This window comes from Anomalospiza imberbis, chromosome 4 (genome assembly GCF_031753505.1).
Source record: "Anomalospiza imberbis isolate Cuckoo-Finch-1a 21T00152 chromosome 4, ASM3175350v1, whole genome shotgun sequence".
Lineage (NCBI taxonomy): Eukaryota > Metazoa > Chordata > Aves > Passeriformes > Viduidae > Anomalospiza > Anomalospiza imberbis.
Window position 1 is genome coordinate 47,576,564 of NC_089684.1, and position 20,802 is coordinate 47,597,365.

Sequence of the window (20,802 nt, forward strand, 5' to 3'; positions counted from 1 at the left end):
AAAGTGGAGAAAGGCTACTCTTTCTCCAGGAGAAGCAACCCAAACTCTCTGAGCCTTTCTTCAAAGGAGAGCTGCTCCATCCCTATGGTCATTTTTGTAGCCTCATCTGAACCTCTTCCAACAGGTCCATGTCTTTCCTGTGCTTTGGGACCTAGAGCTGGATGCAGAACTCCAGGTGGGCTTTCATAAGAGCAGAGCAGAGGGACAGAATCACCTTCCTCAACCTTCTGGCTATGCTGCTTCTAATTCAACCCAGGATAAAATTGGCTTTCTGGGCTGCAAGTGCACATTGCTGATTCACGTGCAGCTGTTCATCTACCAGTTCCCCCAAGTTTTTTTGGCAGGGCTGCTTTCCATCCATTCATCCCCCAGCCTGTGTTGATACCAGGGTTTTCCCTGACCCAGGTGCAGAACCTTGTACTTGATCTTGTTAGACCACAAGAGTCCCATGTGCCCACTTGTTGAGCTCCCTCTGTATGACATCCTATCCTTCAGGTGTCTCAACCACACCACTGAGCTTGATATCCACACCATCTCCCCATCTCATCTGCAGCTTTGCTGAGGCTGTGCTTGATCCCTTCATCTATGTTATTAATGAAGACATTAAATAACACTGGTCCCAGTACAGAGCCCTGAGGGACACCACTGGTCACTGATGTCCTTTGGGATTCTGATCTGTTGACCCCTGGGACGTGATCGTCCAACCAATTCCCTGTCCACCAAACAGTCCACCCATGAAATCCATCTCTCTCCAATTTAGACAGTAGGATTTTGTGGGGGTTTGCCCAGACCAGTGTGCAGCAGGTCCTTCTGGATCTGGATCGTACAGGGATCAAACCTGCTACCTTGGCTTTATTAGCACCATGCTTTAACCAACTGAGCTTACTCAGAGCCAAATTGTTGAATGCAAAAGATTTGCCAGACTTCATTTGTGTTTAGTGGAGAATAGGAATTTGTATTTAATTTTGTGAAAATAGGGATATCGCCGTCACTTACAGAATTGAGCCTTTTAAAGTTGAGCCTTCTACAAGTGGCAGCTGCCAAGTGCCCATCTTACTTAACAGAGTAACCAACTACTTTTACAATACATTATTGTCAATATCTTGAAGAAAATGTATATTAAAGATGCTAAATTTTCATCAAGTGAATCTTATTTCCTTGTAAGGAAGTTTGTGTTCTTTTTGTTTACCCTGTCTGTGTGGGCCTGTGAGTTGTCTACCCTAAAGGACACTGCAGCAGCTTCAGAAGTATAGATGGAAACAAGAATGGGGGTATGAATGGAAATTTAACAGTAAATTTATCCAGAAAAAATAACATAGAAAAAGGCAGTTTTGTTTCATTTGCAGGAGAAGCAATGGAAGAAGCATAGAAACTGTCAGAGTTACAAACTGATCAATAAGATTAAACGTTGCCAGAGTACTTCATGCTGTTGCATATTCAAAACAAGTGATGTTTAGCATTTACTCTCAGCTGGGTGTTGGTCTGCTTACAGGAAGCAAGAACTTAAATTTATTTTCATTTGGTGTGGTATTCCCTGTTTTATGAATAATGGTTCTTTTTGAAGCTGAATTAATTATTGAGTATGTAGCTCATGGCTCAGCCATATTATTTTACTTCATATCCTGAAGCATTTCCTTCTTATTATGCTATAAATTCTGTTTGGACTTTCTAAGATAATATGAAACTTGAAGAAAGCAGTCATACTTCTGTGGGGGAAGGAGAGGAAATGACTCATGTTCAAGTTTCAGAGTTTTTTTCACCTAGGAAGTGAAACACTTGGTTGACATTGGTCTGAAGGGGTAGAAACCCCACGGCACCTTCTGGAAGAGTTCTGCACCTTTCAGTGTGTAATATCCTTAGAAGGACACCCTGCTTTCAAAGGGGAGCCACTGTGCAATCATGAACACTGGAATCACATGCCAAGAGTAGAGAGGGAAGTTGTAGCATGATTCTGTTGTGGTTGATCATCTCAGAAGACAGGAGGCACTTCTGTTCCAGTCCCTGCTTTTTGAGCTCTCTCTCTCTGTTTTCCAGGGAATAACTCATTTAAAATGCCCACATATGCCACTAAGAATGGGCACAAAGGACTTCCTTGGTTCCAGTGGCATAGCTCCAACAGGAAGGCAGTATTGCCTACCCAGTTATTCTATATCTCAGCATTCTCCCTGCAAAGCTAGCGGTCAAAGAAAAGTCTAGAAGGCGGCAATGAAACTGAGTTACCCACTTCCTAGCTGTGTGCTTGAAATCAAAAGTTATTACTGATGGGACCAGATACCACAAACCATAATTTGTCTTCAACTCACCTAACTACAACAAAGATTCTGTGGTTTTATTGAACGTGATATTATTCAAGTATTATTTTTATTCTCTGAGAATATCTGGCAGGCTTTACTGATGCATCCAGTCCAATGAAAAAAAGTTAAACTTAGGGCTGACAGTAAGAATTCCTTGATGAGAAGGTACCAGACCAAATCTGAACTCCAAACTGTGTTAAGCATAAAGCTCATTTGAAAACATTGTAAGACCAAAGGCAGGCTCAAAAGCAGGGTCTAGGGATCTTCATTTTTCTGTTAGAATCTTCATCTCCACTTAATAGCCACATCAGGTACTCAGGATTTTCCTAGTAATTTGCAATGGTGAACCATACAACATTTGTTGAGAGCTTTATGTGTATAAATTAATTAGACATTAGGTCCCTATGTGCAACCAGAGCACTCTTTCCTTATGGTATTGATCAAAAAAACACCTGGTAGGGAGGGAGTAAAAATTTCTAAAAATGGGGTTTGATTTTTCATATTCTTCCAGATTAGTTTCTCATAAACTGGTACACACCAGTATTAATTCAGAGCTGTAAGGTATCTTTAGCTAATCTTGTGTAATCAGTACATTCCAGGGTTCATACTTGATATGAATGTTCCAATGCAACTCTAACATTTTACATGCTTTGTTTTGTAGATTGCAGTGATGATGTATTTCGTTGTGACACGGGAAAATGCCTCAATTATACCTTTGTTTGTGATGGATATGATGACTGTGGAGACCTTAGTGATGAACAAAATTGTGGTAAATGAAAGTTTTGTGCTTTTCTAAAGTCTTTAAGATATCAGGACTGCCTAAGCCAGTAAACATTTTCCTTAAACTACTGAAAGAGTAATATACCCTGCTCTTACTGTATTTGAACACAATGAAAAGAGCTCTCAGAGTCTATATGCAATTCTAAAAGGTTTAAAGGAGAGTTCTGGGTCAATCCAAATCTTGAAGGGTTTGGATTTATAAGAAATTATACATTTTATAAGAAATACTGCTATTTTCAATTTGCTTTAAACTAATATCAAAAGATGCATCTTTGCTAGCTTGACTGGATTTAACTGAGAATAAAGCAAACTGTATGAGGGCACTGGTGGTGCCAACTGTTTTATAGCTGAGCTGTTTTTACATAAGATTGATAGTGAGGTCAAATGTTTTGATTATCAAATTCTATTTCTTTCAAATTCTCTTGTCAATCAACTTTGCATGTTCTCATGACAGTTACCTACCTACTGTATGCATCTACCTATACTTAACTTCCATGGGAGAAACAATGAAGTTTTGCCATTAAAAAAGAATAGTCTTAACATGTAAATATTGGGAAACTTAGAAAGCCTTATTTTTACTAACTTTTGGTCCTGTTACTACATCTGAGAACAATGAAGTTTTCAAAGATAATTTTTAACAGTTAAAATACTATTTCTCCCTTTTTTCCTTTTATTTTTCTAAGGAAGAACACAAAGAATGTAAAAACTGAAAATCAAAGCACTTTTTTTTCTGAGATTTTTTTTTATTTCTTCAAATTAAGCACACTCTAAGACTTTTCAATGTTTTCTTGTCAGTTTTGGTTATTTAGTGGGTTCTTTTTCATAAATAATATTAGTTTAAAGATTAAGTTTTTCTAATTGTTGATCTGTCGCCTATTTTTCCTACCTTGACATAGGTTTTTTTCTATACAATTTTTAAAATCTGAGTTTCTGTACATGCTATAATTGGTTTTCATGGCAGATTTGGAGGACTGGACTGTGTCTAATCTCTCTATTTATTTTGATGTAAAGTCAGTGTGCTCAACAGAATGCTCTTCTTTGTGCATTCACATAGAAAGAGTAAGATGATGATTGGAATAATTTCTTTGTAGATAATTCTTACGGAAAATTCCAAGTACATGCAAAAAATATAGTTTCTGAAGTTGAGAAACATTTTTTAAAATATCTTAGTAAAAAGATAAATTAAGGAAATTATTTTCTCAGATGGTTACTGAAAGTGTTGGTTAACTGAAAAGCATTCCCTGAGATGGTAAGCCAGATCTTCTAATGGGCTTAACTAATCTTAGAAACTTGTTTATTTACAAATAGTCACAGCTGTGCACCTGGGAGAAGGAATGAGTGCATCACTATACAGGCAATACAACTAACAATATATGTAATTACCATCTGCAAAAAAGTCTGCAGATAGAAAAAATTCTTAATATAATTTATTAATGCAAAATGCCTCATTAATAAGATTACCTAATAAGCCTATAACAATTGATCAGTAATATAAAATATACAAATGGTAACTTAGCATCCTTTTTTTTCTTCAAATTTGCATTTTATGTAGATTGTAATCCAGTGACACATCACCAATGTGGAGAGGGGAGATGTATAACAGCTGATTGGGTATGTGATGGTGACCATGACTGTATAGACAAATCAGATGAGATCAATTGCTGTAAGTTCCTTTAATCTCTAAATTATATTTTCTTTCTTTGAAAACTAGAAAAAAAAGATAACTAGTGTACTCACTTGAAAGTCAAAACTATAAATTTATTTTATTTCAGAAGTTCACACTTGACAAATGTCCATTTTCAGTAGTCAGCAGCAGTAGCAAATTAAATATTTGTTGCCTTTGTTGAGAAGTAAGGTATTGCTTTGTGTTTGAGCTTCTTGTTAATTACAGAATTAGCTTTTTGTTAATTGTAATATTATGACTATATGAGTAAAAATTATTTGCATTTTTTTTCCTTGGGGAAGTTAAGACTTCATCTCAGGTTGTTGCTAATACGTGACAGTTATAGTTTCAGTCTCTGTAGGTAAAGATCAGCACAGCTGTAGCTATTGAAAAATTAGCTGACACATAATGAGAAGTGCCTCCTGATCTCCAGTGCTAAGCAGTGCTATCAGCTCCTCTCAAAATAACTTCAGTGTGATGTTCAAATATAATGCAGACCTTCACTGACCTCATTGATCAGAATATTGTCTTTTAAATATTTTTTTTTCTCTCTAGCATGTCACAGTCAGGGTCTGGTGGAGTGCAGAAATGGGCAGTGCATTCCTAGTGCATTCCAGTGTGATGGAGATAATGATTGTAAAGATGGAAGTGATGAAGAAAACTGCAATGAAAGTAAGGATATGCCTCATTTTACTCTTCTTACTAAACCTACCATTGACTGCTATGTTCCACAGTGCCTTTAGCTAAAGCTGACAAATAATTTTCTTTACCTTTCAAATAACACTTGCTAAGGCTGGTTGGTGTGTGCTTTCACACAGGCATTTGTAAGCAGACTTCTTGTAGTACTTAAAATTATTAAAAAAGATGAAGAAGTGGGGGTGATATTTGGCCCAGTATTTAGTTATCTGATGTAATCAGCTTTTACTTGAAATACATTGTTTGGAGTAATGAGAATCTACAATTAGATGAATTGGTGTCATTTGAGGAGGAATTTTCTCATTAAAATCTTTTTTTTTTATCAGAACTTGGAAATCAGAGAAAGAATGTTTTCATAAGTAAACTAATGATTTAGTGTGACTAAGGGAAAATATATGAGAACATAAGTTTTCACAGCTACTTGATAACTGTCTTATTATGGACTCAATGAGAGAAGAGGAAACCGAGCAATATCTTGACCCCCAGAACATGGCTTTCCAAAGACACTCAGAAAGCAATGTTGTTAATGTTATGATGATTTCAAAATCTGAAGGTATTTTTCACATGTAATTCTCTTATTCCTGGTAAGGTATAGGTTCAGATTGCAGCCTTTCTTCAATGCAAGAATTATTAGTGTCTTTTTAAAATGAATCTTATTTTAAAGAAATTAAAATAGTTAACCCTATGCAGAAAGTTAGTGTTGGCAAATGTAGTGGTAATAGGACAGGCTTTTTAATAGTTATTAGAGTAGAAAAGACTTGTTATCATAAATAGATAAGCAGTGTGATTATATAAGTCTTGTGTCTTTAGGAAACCAGTCTAAAAGAAATCCTTTCATAAGCATGTTACTCAGTCCCTTCTTTTCATAGAAAGTTTTTGGGATCTTCCTACTCCAATTTAAATACTTTCATTCAAAAAAATACCTGAGAGGCTGAAACACAGAAATTATCATTATTTTTCTTCTCTTTTAATGTTGACATTTTAAAGAGGTCTTGCATGAAATATCTTCTAGTTCTGACTGTGGCAATCTTAAAACCCAGAAGCAAGTTTTTCTCCTCAGTTCTGGCTGTACACTTTCACAAAATGTTCACCTTTTATTCTTCTTTCTTGATATCCAGTCTCAGTCTTACCCTAAGAATTCTTATATCCTCCATTTGTCTTACATGATGTGGGCTAGAAATCAGTGATGTATTTTGTTTTCACTGCCTCTTTTTTCCCTTTTGATGTTGAAGCAATGGTTAAAAATCTTTTTTTTTTTTTTTTTTGGTATGATGAATAGGTATAGGTTAAAATAGTCAAGCAGTAGTATGGGGTGAGAATTATGTATTCAGTGATCTCACTACATGATAGAAGATCTTTCTGCTTGGCTTTAAACTGCAGAGCTTTTAAATACAAACATTTTCCTAGTTTTTATTATTAAGTCTTCAATGTGCAAAAATTCTAGCCAGTATTTTGCAGTATTGCATAGAGCAAATTCTTTCTTAAGGCAACCATATCCCATCCATCCATGCATGGGAATATGTTGGCAGAATTTAGATTTTATTCATCTTTAGTTCCTTGCAAAGTCCATGTGAAAACAAGTCAGAGTTGTTGTTTGTAACTTACTATTGTATTTCTTATATATTTTATTGTTTCCAGGAATTGCAAAAAAATGTAGTGGGACATTCACTTACCACAAAGACTTTTCTGCTCTACAAATAAAATTTTACAAATTGAATACGTCTGTTAGAGTCAGTGGAGTCAGGGTTAATGGAGTCCTGGTTTTGTTACAAACACAGTAAATATGAGAAATCAGCATAGAAATTTGAGGTCAGGCTGTAGTGACTTCCCCTTGCCTATAAAAGGATACAGGGATCTTGTGTCCTAGTACAAGTATATACATTCAGATATTACAGTTGACTGTTGCTTCATCTCCACCTGGATGAGAAAAGTGGTTTCCTTCACTGAAAGCCTTAAGGAAATTTAAGGTGTGGTATCTGTCTATGAGTACTGCTCTCATTCATTTTGTGACAATAGGAATCTAATATAGATGTACTCACGACTGTTTCTGTGATCTCTTCGACAGACAGGGTACAGTGTGTTTGTAGAAATTCAGCATTATTTGTCCTAGGATCAGAAGAATCTTCCTTGTAGCACAGGGAAGGAGTTGGAGCAAACTTTAAAACTAATATTAATGTAAATATTTGGGGTAGCTTTAGAAGTCAAAAGGCTTTTCCTGCTTTTCAAGTTCCATTTTGCAATCAGATGCAGCTGTAAAATAAGATTGTCAGTTGCTATAGCAAAGAAGTTACCTCTGTTGCTTCAATATATAACATGTATGAATGGAAGTAAATCCACATAATTATGATAGTTATGACTATAGCATCAGTTCCTTTAGACAATATTGTTGTCAAGATTATTGAAAGTAGATCTTTCTTCAGCACCTTCTGTATGTCCAGTGGAGGGATGAATGACTGATGTTCATGGGCAGTAGTGCAATACAAACACTAAGCAATCAGGACAATAAGCTATTTTAAACAGGGTAGGATGATAAACACCATCTATTTAGTCTCTCCTTACAGAACAGCAAACTAAATTACTCATTTTGCACATGTAAGAGAGAATTTATTGGTTTGGAAAGGAGCTATCACAACTATGAAAGAGAGAAATCCAGAGATTTGTCAGATAAAGTAACTACCCAAGTAGTTCAGAAACTTTTGATGATGTGCTGGTTTTATTTATTCTGAAGTCCATCACTAGGACCATAGCATTTTTTGATTTCTTTCTGTTGTTTGTTTTTGAACCAGTCAAAGGAGGACAATTAGTCTTTATCTCTGACCTTTCTTCGGTATGTCTTTTATTGTCAACCAAAACAATCATAAAATGAGAAGCAGATCAACTGAATGGCATTGAAGAATAATTCCCAGACAGTGTTCTCCTTCAGCTAGGACCTGTTGTTCTTTTTGAAATGTGATTTGCATGACTTTTCATATTCTGCATAGTAAATGTCTTTCAGAGATCCGTGCCTCTCATTCAAAAACTGGGATATAATTATTTTTATTGAACAGAGGGATAAGAAAAGTGAGAACTGAAGAATGTTGCACACTTTTCTTCCTTATTGCACTTGAAATGCTTTTGAGTACTTACTGAAATATGTAAAGGAAATACTTAATTTTTATGTAAACACTGTGCTTCCTCATTATGCTCCAGTTATTTTTATTAGTCTGGTAAATAATTTGAAAAGTACATTTCTACTTCCCTCAGATCAAACCCTCTGTCAGGAGGGAGACCAGAGGTGCTCTTCCTGCCCTGATCCCTGTGGAGCTTCTCCCTGTGAGATAAGAAACAGCCAGGCAAACTGCAGTAAGTAGGTCATGTGCTTCATAGTGTTACTCTTTTAGGGTATTCTAGTTTATACTGAGGATGCAGGGTAGAACACAGTAAGTAATACTTTAATTTTCTAGCTATTGTCCATGTTTAATGATTAAGTTTTGAACAGGCCAATGTTGAAGGAAATGTGTCATCAAAGCTCTTGATTAATAACATTTGACATTGAGGTATTTTCATGTTCTCTTCTGTGAATGTTTATATTTTCTGCATGGATGTTTACCGTTCCACTTTCTCTTAGCATTTAATTAATTTAATTCAGTGTCTATGTAAAGTAAACAGCACAGTGTAAGTGTAAAGCAGAAGATACTGATTTATTTCCAAAATATAAAGAACCCCACATTACTGTATTTAGTAGTCTGGAGAACTTCTAGACCTTTATGAAGGAATGATTTTGGTATTCCAGCTGTAAAAACTAATTATACTTTTGACCAATACAAACAGTAGAGGATCAGGGTCTTCAGCTCTGTGTCCCCTCATACTTGTGTGCTGCACTATACCACTCCATGCAAGGTTCCTGTACTAATTGTGCACTTGCTTCTGAATAGCTGCTTTCCTCAATTGTGCAATGTGAACAGGTAATCAATAGAAATAGGTCTGTGTTTTGAAAGTGGGGCAGAACTGTATGAAAAATTACTCAAAATTAATTAAAACTTAGTGTTGTGTTAATACAGTCACATCAATTCAGGTCACCTTGACGGATGGACACACTTGGCTTCACTTACAGATTATTTTTACACAATTCATGTGTAATTGCTTTGTGCTGCAGTTTTCTCTGCAAGGCACGCTTTGATATTATATGGTAGCTTGTGTGGATTATGTCATTCCAGTTAGAGTAGAATGTACATGGGAAGGTCAGCTAGTCCAAACTCCATATTCTCTCTAGAGTTGTGACTATTACCTTCAAGTGTTTGAGACAGACACCACTCATGCTGGGGCCTTTAGATGCTGCTAAAGTAAAGCTATAATACACTTCATAAAGCATAAATGTTTTACATGTGCTTCTAGCAGTGCTTTACCTACATTTTTATAAAGGAATAATCTTATGTACAATGTTTAGCATTAGAAGGAAGCTAGGTAACAACTTTGGTAACAAGCCCAAACTCCTGATCAAATCAGTGCCAATTAAATTATGTTGCCCATGATCTTGTGCATCTGAGCAGCTCTATCGTTAAAGGCAGAGATTCCATAATCTTTCTGAGAGATCTGTTTCACTGTTAGAGCACTTCCATTCTAAAAACCTATTTTCCATATAAATAATTGGAATTCTTTAATGTCTTTTGCCTCTCATCCTATCCCTGCGTGCTTCAAAGGGTCTGATTCCATCTGATTTACACCTTCCCATTAACTGCTAAGACCAATAGGCTCTCCCATTAAAGATGATCTTTAAGGCTCCTTCCAACCCAAACCACTCTATGATTCTATGATTTTTGACATGTAATATTTGAATTGTAAAGCAATGTTCCTATGCCATATTATGAGAAACCCGAGAGCTTTTTAGTGAAGTTGTTTTCTCAACATATTATGGGCGACATTCTGTAGTTCTTAGTAGGAGTAACACATAGTCTGAGCTAGTCTTGTGGATCATCTCACTTTGTCCTTTTCTAGTCCAGTGAATATTTAATTGTTTATACACAATGGAGCAGCAAGACAGTTTGGGAGAGATTTTTCTTGCATAACACCTGGAAGTACTATTGTCTTTTTTTCATATTATTTTCGTTCTTCTTATTTTGACCTGAGTTATTTAGTCTTTGGTGAGACATGAGAATTCTCAGGAAAAATTTCAGTTTTGACAAAGCAGTAGTTCTTGGCCCAGATTGCTGTCTGGTTGAAAAATTCCAAAGCGTAGGCCACATTTCCCATTATTAAATATGATGTATGTCTTCTAAATGTGATAATATCAGATCAGTTTAGGCTGGCATTATAATGTATTTACAATATATTTGGGATAACAGAATGGATATCTGAAGGGAGGGAATAAAGAAGTCAGGGCTCAGTGACAGGATCAGAGGCAATTGGCTAAAAATGAAGCACAGGAGCATAATGAAGCTCTGACAATAAGCACTTTTTTTACTGCAAGTGTGACTGGACACAGATTGCCCAGAGTGGTTATAGAGACTCCAATGGATAGAGCAAGTTAATAGTAAACACGGGAAGATCTTAAATCCAGACATAGTCTATGTGGTAATGTCTTGGTTTGCAGTTTGGTTTTGTTGGGTCTTTTTGGTTTGTTTTGGTGGGGTTATTTTTTTTTTTTTTTGTGGGTTGTTTATTTTTTTACTTTTATTTTGTTTGTTTTGGTTTCTTTCTTCTTTTAATTCAGGATGAAAGATGCAATTAATTTTATTCCTTGTTCCCTGCTCATTAGGTTGTACTCACATGTATTATAGATAAGGGAGTAGAAGGACCTCTTAAGCTGTAGGACAGACTCAGAAGGAAAGACTAACATTTGAGTTACTTAAAATGAGTCAGATGTTCCCCTGGACCATATGTTGTGTTTATTACTCTCTGGATTGTCAGGAATTGTGTGTGTGAGTCAACATTACTATTTTCAAACCTACCGTGACACTTTTGCATGTAATGTAATGGAAGCTTTCTAAACAGTGTGAAAATTATAATCTTATTGAAAACATGTAAAGAGCTGTCCTCCAGCAGCATTTCAGTAGACTAGATTTTTTTTCCAGAATTCACTTAAACCCTTATAAATACAAGACATAATAAAAGAGAATGGTATATGTGCATTTCAACCCTTTAATCTTGAATAATGTTATGTTATACAAACACTTAGAATATTGCACGTACTTTTGTGGTCATCCTGAAATATTGGTGAATGTGTAAAATTCTGTACACATCAAAGAAAGATGTTTACTGGCCAAAATCAAAAGATGAGCCCAAACGGATCTGGGCATCTCAGGGAAAAGTGTTGAAGGACAAGGGATGGTTCATCATGAAGGAAGGGAAATGGCAGTAATGTGATGAGAATTGTTAAAGTCATTGAACCTCGTACATCCCGAAGATGTGACTAAGTGGTTTGAGACAACAGAAACAGTTCAGTATTGGTAGTACGCCAGGATTTAGCAGTGAGGAAAAGCTATACGTAAAATAAGCTTTGTAATCATCAGATTAGGAGTAAATAGTGAAAAGAGTTATAATACCAAATGCCAGACCAAGAAAGAGTGCCCAGTTCTGCTGATTAGCTGAATAATTGACTGTTGGATCTTCTTCCAACTTCTCTCAAAGATACAGCTGTGGGATGACACAGTTGTCACACTGTGCTAGCAACTGATGCTAGCAACTGATAAACAGAATACTAATAATATTAACATATAATTGCTCCCAGAATAGGCAAATATATGCAATTTTTTTACTTTTGAAAGGTATACTTTTTTGTGGAAAACTTTCTCAATATATCCAGAGTAAATAAGTTTAAATAATTTCACGATCATCTCATTGCTAAATAAAAGTTGAATTTCAGTCTGAATTGAAGATCTATCTGTAGTTTTCTGTTATGGTTGAAAATTGAAAAATATTTCTGAAAACTAGTGTGAGAAGAAATACAAAAGCTATACAATTCTTAAAAATCCAAAATACTTGGCTAGTTCAAAATTTCTTGTGATAAACTTCCAAAAGTTGGAAGATTTTTTTAATGTAGCTATAATAGATATAATCATATGGACTCGTAGCTGTTGCATCAGTTTTGTCTTTGCTTATCATTCTCATTTGTTATTAATGTCTTACCCAAATTAAATTATTAGCACGTAGTCTGTCTTGCTCAGTGCTTGTGCAATACATACTCTAATTGTCCCCTCCTTCAGATCTTGGTAAACAAGGAAAAAAAACAAAAAGCAAATCCTGGCTTCTGTTTTCTATACAGAGGAATTGTGCTGTCTCTGTCACCTGATATTTTTACAACCTGACTGTCTAAAGCCTTGAGAAAGCTGATCAGACCTTAGAGCTGACCTGCTTTGATCAGGGCATTGGAGTAGAGACCTCCTGAGATCCTTTCTAATCCAAAGTATCCAATGGTCTCTGTCTTCCTAATTTTGGCAATTGCCCTGTCAGTGTGAGGTGTGTCATGCTAACATAGTAGGTACACCAGTGGAAACTGTGTTGCTGTACAGTACACACTGTACTGTTTTAAGGATAGTTTATTGTATCACCTTAAAGTTAAGGTGTTGCTCAGAAAGTTAATGAATATTAATAAGGAAATAAAAGTATCTTAATGGGTTATGAGGTTGGCAGAATTCAAATCCACCTTTACTGGTATGAATAGGCTTATAAGGGATCTCTAGCTCTGGGCCTTGTAGTTTCTCAAGCCTGAGAGGATATCCCCTAACTGATAAATTTTTAAAATAAGTATGGAATTCTTTTATCTGTATTTAATTTAATCTCACACCACTTGTGGTTCTGTTTGTTTTCTCTCTGTGAAAGGTCAGTGTGAACCAATTACTCTGGAGCTTTGCATGAACTTGCCTTACAACTATACTTATTACCCAAACTACCTGGGCCACAGGACACAGAAGGAAGCCTCTATCAGCTGGGAGTCTTCCCTTTTCCCAGCTTTGGTTCAGACCAACTGCTACAAGTACCTGATGTTTTTTGCCTGTACAATCTTAGTACCAAAATGTGACCCCCATACAAATCAGCGGATCCCACCTTGCAGGTACTCTACTAAACCATATTTCTTTTAATTCTTGACTGTCTGTTATAGTAGTTTTTCCCAATTTTATGCTTTCATTGAAAATGCCAAAAAATTTGCTTTGGAATTCCATAGGGAAAGGCTACTGCTGACCAGCATGCCCAGGTCCCTCTTTGGAGGGTTGCTCTCCAGTTTGTGCCTGGTGCTACTCTATCTTAGGTGCAGGATCAGGCATTTGTTTTTGATAAATTTCATGTCCTTGATGATTGCCCAGTGCAAAGGCCTCTCTTCCCTTGAGAGTCAACACCATCTCCTGGATTTGTATAATCAGCAAACTTGCTAATGATGCACTAAACTGCTGCATCCAGACCCTTGATAAATGTACTGAACAGGAGAGGCCCTGCAATTGAATCCAGAGGAGCAGCACAGGTGCCCAGTCAGCAGCCAGATGTAGCCCTGTTTGCCAGGACCCTTCAGTTTTTCACCCAGGGCACTGTGAACCTGCTCACTCCACTGTTGAGCAAGGTGACAAGAAGGGTGCTGTGAGCTTTGTATGAAGTAGTTTCCATTTCTGTGTGTTTGATTAGAATTGTGCCACTATAAAGGGTGTTTAAACATGGCATCAACTCATTTAGTTTGGAACATTAGCATTTTGTAATATCTCCTTGCATTAGTACACTACTTGATGCAAAGCCCTATCCAAATGCTCAACAAAACCTGAGATTTTAACGAATGTTTACTTTTCTAAATTAGGAGTGCCGCATCATCCTGAATGCCAGGCTAACTTAGGTTTTCTGCTTGTCAGAGTAACTATTCCACCAGCCACACTGAGTAACATCACTGTGCTTTTTAAGGTTATGCCTGTATTTGTTCCAAAGAGACTGTGTTCTGTATGTCTCGTGGCTTTCTTAGCAGCAGCTGTTGCAGGTTAGGAGATCTAATAAACTTGACCAACAGGCCAACCCTTTGACCTACTGGCTGCTAGAGCCCTCTTATTCTGTATTTCTGCCTATTTTATTGGGTCTACCTTAACAATATTGATCAGTTAACACCTTGTGTTTGAAAGAAAAGTGCATGAAAAATTGCAGTACACATCCTAAAATTTCTAATCATGTGATACTGTTGACAAATAGATAACATTTCTTTATCTGGTGATGTGCTTCTTAGTGCAAGGTAAGAGTGAACCACAAGGAAGTTTATGAATATACTGTTAAATTCTCACATAGGAACCTAATTGGGAAAGAAAATATTGCATAGAGGATAGCTTCAGAGTTACAGAGAGGTTTGTGTAAGCTCTGTGTCAGGCTTGCTAGTTTGAAAATCAAGGTTTGGTTTTTTTTAAAGAAAGCGGTATAATAAATAAAAATGGGATTAACTTATTCTGATGTAGAGGGACATAGGTTAAGTTATAGACTCTTTCAGCTAACAGATTCTAGGAAGTGTTATGATACAGTTGAATAGTCTTCCAATTTAAAGTATTAAACAGATGAAAGGGAACTTACAGAAAGCACAGAACAATTTCATTTGATAGGAACCTCTGGAAGTCATCAGGTCCAACTTCCTGCTCAAAACTGGGTAACAACAAATTTGGACCAAATTGAATATGTGACATAGAACTTTCAATCATAGGATTCAAAGCTCCACTTTTACGATAGTTTTTAGCTTTCACTCTTATGTTAGGTCACAGATACAGTGTTTTTATCAGGAAGGGGCACCTTTGGAGGTCCCACTAGATCTGTAGTATCTGCTTAACAATAACATTTTAGGGAGAATTTCAGGTAACTATATAATGTAAAAACCTAAAAATTTTTTAGAAATGAAAACAAAAATAAGCTTATACCAATAAAAATTAAATAAATTTGATATTTCAATATAAATGTAAATCTGCTTTACAATTTGAAGCTCTGAGAAGAGAAAATGTTACATTGTCAGTACAGAAATTATACTTTGAGAATCTGTTGCTGACTGTCAAAATATTTGACCTCTTGTTCAAATGTATCAGTGATTAGTTGAGCTAAACAGGACATATGTATTGTTTTACCCGTCTTTTCCTGTAAATATGAAACTGAGCTCAGCTAATGCAGTTTTACAGTGTTACATTTTTTAAGTCAAAGTGTACTTTCCAACCATGAATTTCATGTTAATGTTATAATTCTGGATCTATTATAAAAACTTAGCAGAGATGCATTAGATTTTTTAATACAGGCACATGGATCTGTTATCTCATTCCAGGTGTATAACTGAATTATTTTAATTCTATTCCCACTGTAGAAACAGCTGTCCCTGCTTTGCAAGGCTTTTTGTTGTCTTTATGTTAGTTTGGCTGTCATGCTTTGTTTAACTGTAACAGTCTTCATAAAGTTTTATTCAGAGTAAAGAACACAGGTAAGAGATTTTTTGGAAGGAACTGAACCTACTGTTATTTATAATGCTCAGTGATGTATTAAGTGTGTTTTCAATTTCTGAACATAATTCTTCATCTCTGATAAAGTGCTGATAATATTAGTCCACGCCTACTTTGAAGTTTAAACAGATTCTAATTCTTTCACCACAGACAGACAGCTAAATATCTTCTAATACCTTGGAAAATGTCAGCTTTGACCAAAGATCTGAGTGTGCAGAGAGCACAGGACAGGAGTGGCTTAGATGTCTCTGCTATATTGTCATATTTTTGTTGCAAGTTTTGTTTTTTGTCATTGGAAAATAAAAATCCTGGCATTCAGAAATCTGAGGTTATAAAGTGGTGTCTGTCAACCTTTTTGTTATTGAGGAGGATGTAAAAGGAAAGAGAGCGTCTGTAGCACAGTTGACTGACATCAATGCATTCTGCCTGGTTACTGAACTCAGTGGTGAATTGTTTGCTGTGGGGAAAAAACTGACTCTTCATCTAATTCCTCAAGACAAAATTAAATTTGGGTGGATTAATAGTGTGTTATTTTCCCAAAATAGCATAAAATAATTAATCCTATATGGATTTCTTTTGTTGGTTTTGGTCACAGCATTTTCCAGAGCTAATTACAAGAAAATAAAAAAGTTCAATTCGTTAAAAGGTCAAAGGAAAATGAATGGAATAAAATGCCTTCCATGGAAGGACTGTCTCTAGAAGAAAGATTTATAAATAATCAAAATACATAAAGACAAATTAAGGTGACATGAAAGAAATTGAAAAACAAACAAAAAAAAAAGTAGAATCCTTTGGTTGAATATTTTTCAACCTACTAGCATCCCAGAAAAAAGTAGTGGCTAAATGTTTCAAACATTAGGGGATTTTTCTATTATGCCTTTTTATCTTTGTAATTTTGAAGCATGTGACAGTGATTATTTTGAGACATGCCATGCATGATTTTTCAATCTCAGTGGATCAAACAAATTTTGCAGTGAGTCCCATCTTTTATATGGTTTAAAAAAAATGCTGCAGAAGGACTTTATTCATGCCTTTTCCTGATTTGACCAGCCAAATTTGTCTAACACCAGATGGAGATGTAGAAGGTATCCTGTTGCTGTAACTGACAACAGCCTCAAGACTGGGCTGGTCTGAGCTTCGCTTTTCCTAAAATTGTGATTTTATTGAACTCCCTGGGGAGTTCTTCACTCTTTTGTTTGTAGGCTTAAATATTTTGTCCTTGTGAAACCACATGGTTTCTGAGGTAGCATAATCAGAAGAGATGGCATTTCACTTGTACAAAATGTGTTTGGTTTGTTTTTCCCTGAAGGAGAGCAGTTAGTGCTTCTTAAAAATTGTTCTCTGCCCTCTATTACAGAGGAGAGCATGTTTGTGAGCAGTTATATTTGGTTATTTTTAACCTATTTATAACATAACTGCATAACAGTAACTTAAAATAATGTTTCAACCATAGCATTCTTTGGTATATGTATTTCTTTCATATTAAAACATCTGTTTAACTGATTTTTTTTTTTTTATCTTCATGTTTAACTTTTGCTAGGATTATTAACTTCTAATGTCTGTGAATTTCTAAGCCATTCATTCAGTTATTTGTGCAATTCTGCTTTGTCTCCTCAGGACATTATGTGTGCAGTCTAAGGAACGCTGTGAGGCTGTGCTTGGGATTGTAGGTCTGCAGTGGCCAGAAGATACAGACTGCACTCAGTTTCCAGATGAGAACTCAGACAACCAAACCTGTCTAACACCAGATGAAGATGTAGAAGGTACCTCCTGCACATATTACAGCAAATAAAAGAATTAAATGGGTTCCCAAAGACACTGGTCTTTGTTTTTTTCATACCTCCCCTTTAAATTATAATATTTAAACAGTGGAAATTATTCCAAACTGAGTTCCCCTACTCAGCCATGCCAGTCTCTTGGCAGAATTCTTTGCTGGATTTCTTGCTCCAGGGAATTGCTAGCATCAGTGAAAGAGTTTTTTAAAAATCAGCAAACTCTGTTCCACTCCTTTGTCCCAGAATGGTACTGTGAGATGAGGCAGAAGCAGTGAAAGGGTTAATAAGTGGAAAGTTATACCTGGTTCCATTAGTTGAAATAGACACATAATTGTCAATCTCTTTTTGTCCTGGGGTTTTCTTCTACTTATTTCAATGCCTAATACACCACCACAATGGTGAGAAGAGTAGCTAGGAAATTCATTCTCACGGTCTAAACATTGCATGCCAGTGATTTGGCAAAGCAGTGACATTTGACACAGGGCAGCATGGAAGAGAGAGCTCTGGAAAATGTTGCTGCACCATGTTCCTGGTGCAATTATGAAGTCTCGCCTGACGCACAGCTCCTGTCTCACAAGCCTTCTGTCTGTGTTATTTACCCTTCGGAAACAGCCTGGCTGACAAATCAGTGTCCATGTCATGATTAAGCTTTTATCTTATGGAGTCCTGTTTGTCCCTGTTGGTTGTCCCTGACAGAATGCTCACCCAGTCACTTCAAGTGCCGTTCTGGGAGGTGCGTCCTGGCATCCCGGAGGTGCGATGGTCAAGCTGACTGTGAAGATGACAGTGACGAGGACAGCTGTGGTAAATAAATTCAATAAGTTGGAATGGAGGGCAGCTGCAGCATTGGAAAAGGAGCCTCATCTTTCATTCAGTAATTTGAATTGTAGCATGAGAGTTCGGAGAAGGAGAACCCTCTTTTTTTGTATGTTTGAAAGTATTGGCGTTTTTTTTTTAAAGACAGTATCAGTAAAAATACTACAGCAATAATCCTTCTTAATCAACATTAATACAATTTGTGATAACTGGTCGTTTAGATTCTGATAACCATGCTCTGGGATGCTTGAGTATTCATTAAAGAATCAAACTAAAAAATTTCTGCAGTTAGTTCTTTTCATATTGCTGAAGGCTTTACTGAGCTAAAGTATAACTCCCTGTCAGATTAAATCTTGAATCTGTAAATGTTGTTTTAAATTTATACATGATAATGTTCTTGTTAGGATGTATACTCAAAAGGTATCATTATATATTGTGTTGCTGAAGTGGATTCTGCATGTGTTTTCAGATTGGTCAACCTCAAGTTACAAGTACAAGCATAATCCCTTAAAATGTATTCTCCAATATGTTTCTGAGTTTACTTTTAGTATAGATGCTTTTGATTTTTAACTTCAGGGCATGTATTGAGCCTGAAATAATGAAGAAATCTCTTGGTCAATAAGTATCCTTGTACATGCTGGCAGGACAGTTTCAGAAGGAAAAAGGAGTTCTAAATATTTATTAATTGACTAAGCTGAAGCCTTCAGGGAAGTCTGCATGCAGGCCTGGCATCCCTAGGGGCAAAGAGAATAATCATACATCACTAAGGATTTAGAGAAGAGGTATGCTTATGAGCAAAGGATTGGAAAACATTCCAATAGAGTAGGGTTAAGGTGCACAACCTGTGTATTTTTAACTGAGAATGGGTTAAGAGGGAAGCAGAGTTTATGTGAACAACAAAACTATGGCACTAAGAGAATTTACTCAGAGACAGTAAAATAAAATCCAACATCAGAAAGCTAAAGCTAGGCTCAAGTTCAACCTTGGCAGCCCTATAAAATGCTTCTTTTTAAAAAGCAGATTGTTTTAATGTTTGGAATAGCCAAGGGTTTATTTACCCACAGTGTGTGATGTATTCTCAGTCTCTGGGAGTTTCCAGATCATTCTTGTACTCTCTTCTTTCTTTATTTCTTTCCCTCCCCCCACCCCTGTAAAAAAGAAAGGGAAAAAAAAAGGGATATGCTCTCTGAAATATGATTCAATATTAGGTCATTCTCTTGTTTGGGTTATAAAGGAAAGTCAGAACTGATGATCACGGTGATTCTTTCAGAATTTGACATCTCTTTACTTTGAATCAATTGTCTTAATTGCCCTCTCTGCCAAATATTTTTTGTTGCCACCAATTTTGAACTCCTTAGAAAACGAATTGTTAACGTGTCTTTTAGGATAATTTTATTCTCCTAGACATTAACATATGAAATATTGTTCTAATATGTAACATTCATTTCTCGAGTGGATCTCTCTCTAAAGTCTAGACAGAATGTCACAAGCAATCAGCAGAATTCTTATCAGCTTCTATAAATATGGAAGACTGTATCAGCTAGGAAATTACTGCCGTCAGGGTGACATTACATTGACCAGGGCTAATACTGTTACTAAAGAACTAAAAGTCCTTGTAGAGCTCTAGGAGGAACTGTCTCTGACTTATTCATATTCCATGTGTGCAGGACAAAATCAAAACTTGATGATCTTTCCATGTGTAAATGGATAGCTCAAATTTTATTAGCTTTGTCCTTTTAAAATGGTTTTCTAACATTAAAAATACACTGAAAAAGACTAGCTACAGCTTTCTTATGCTTAGACTACTCTGGCCAAAAAATGTAAGTTAGAAGCATGCAAAGGGACTGAGGTATACTCTGCCCATGCAGAGTAGAGCTGTATTCAGCACCCATTGTCTCCTTCTGTCAGCAATCCCTGCCATACTTTCACATGGGTGTTGTGAGAGGACATCTCAGCTGTGCAATTGCAATGAAATCCTGAGACTTTAGTGCCATCTATGCTGGGATTTGGAGAGAAAATTTGACTGAAATTACTGGAAGTGAGACTTCTGAGTGCAGTAAAGTGCAGGGAAGGTACTTTAAAAAAATATTATTATGAAAGATGTCACGAGAGTTTGTGGCATTAAATATAGTTGGTTGTAATTGAATGCATTAAATTGCTGGCTGCTGAACAATGCCTCTGGCAGGGAGCAGAAGAAGGTCCTACACCTACTAAAGAAATTGAGGACATAACATTCATAGCCAATACTGCCTTTCACTATTTTCTGCAATCTGAGTTTTCACCTGTAGTATTTTAGGTGAGAGAAAAATGTGGTGGTCTTGACATTAATGATTTAATGGTAATTGTGTGGGAAATATATATATATGGAT

The 20,802-nt window shown here is 36.2% G+C and overlaps 1 protein-coding gene across 5 annotated transcripts in view; it reads left to right on the top strand.

Moving 5' to 3' along the window:
- CORIN (corin, serine peptidase) overlaps positions 1 to 20,802 on the top strand; it is a 120,703-nt gene that overhangs the window by 71,598 nt on the left and 28,303 nt on the right. For all 5 annotated transcript variants that reach the window (XM_068188404.1, XM_068188405.1, XM_068188406.1 and 2 more), the window contains exons 7-13: positions 2,956 to 3,063; positions 4,627 to 4,737; positions 5,293 to 5,409; positions 8,677 to 8,775; positions 13,231 to 13,462; positions 17,460 to 17,605; positions 18,314 to 18,421. In XM_068188404.1, coding sequence (XP_068044505.1) covers positions 2,956 to 3,063; positions 4,627 to 4,737; positions 5,293 to 5,409; positions 8,677 to 8,775; positions 13,231 to 13,462; positions 17,460 to 17,605; positions 18,314 to 18,421 — 921 coding nt within the window. The remainder of the gene's footprint in view (positions 1 to 2,955; positions 3,064 to 4,626; positions 4,738 to 5,292; positions 5,410 to 8,676; positions 8,776 to 13,230; positions 13,463 to 17,459; positions 17,606 to 18,313; positions 18,422 to 20,802) is intronic.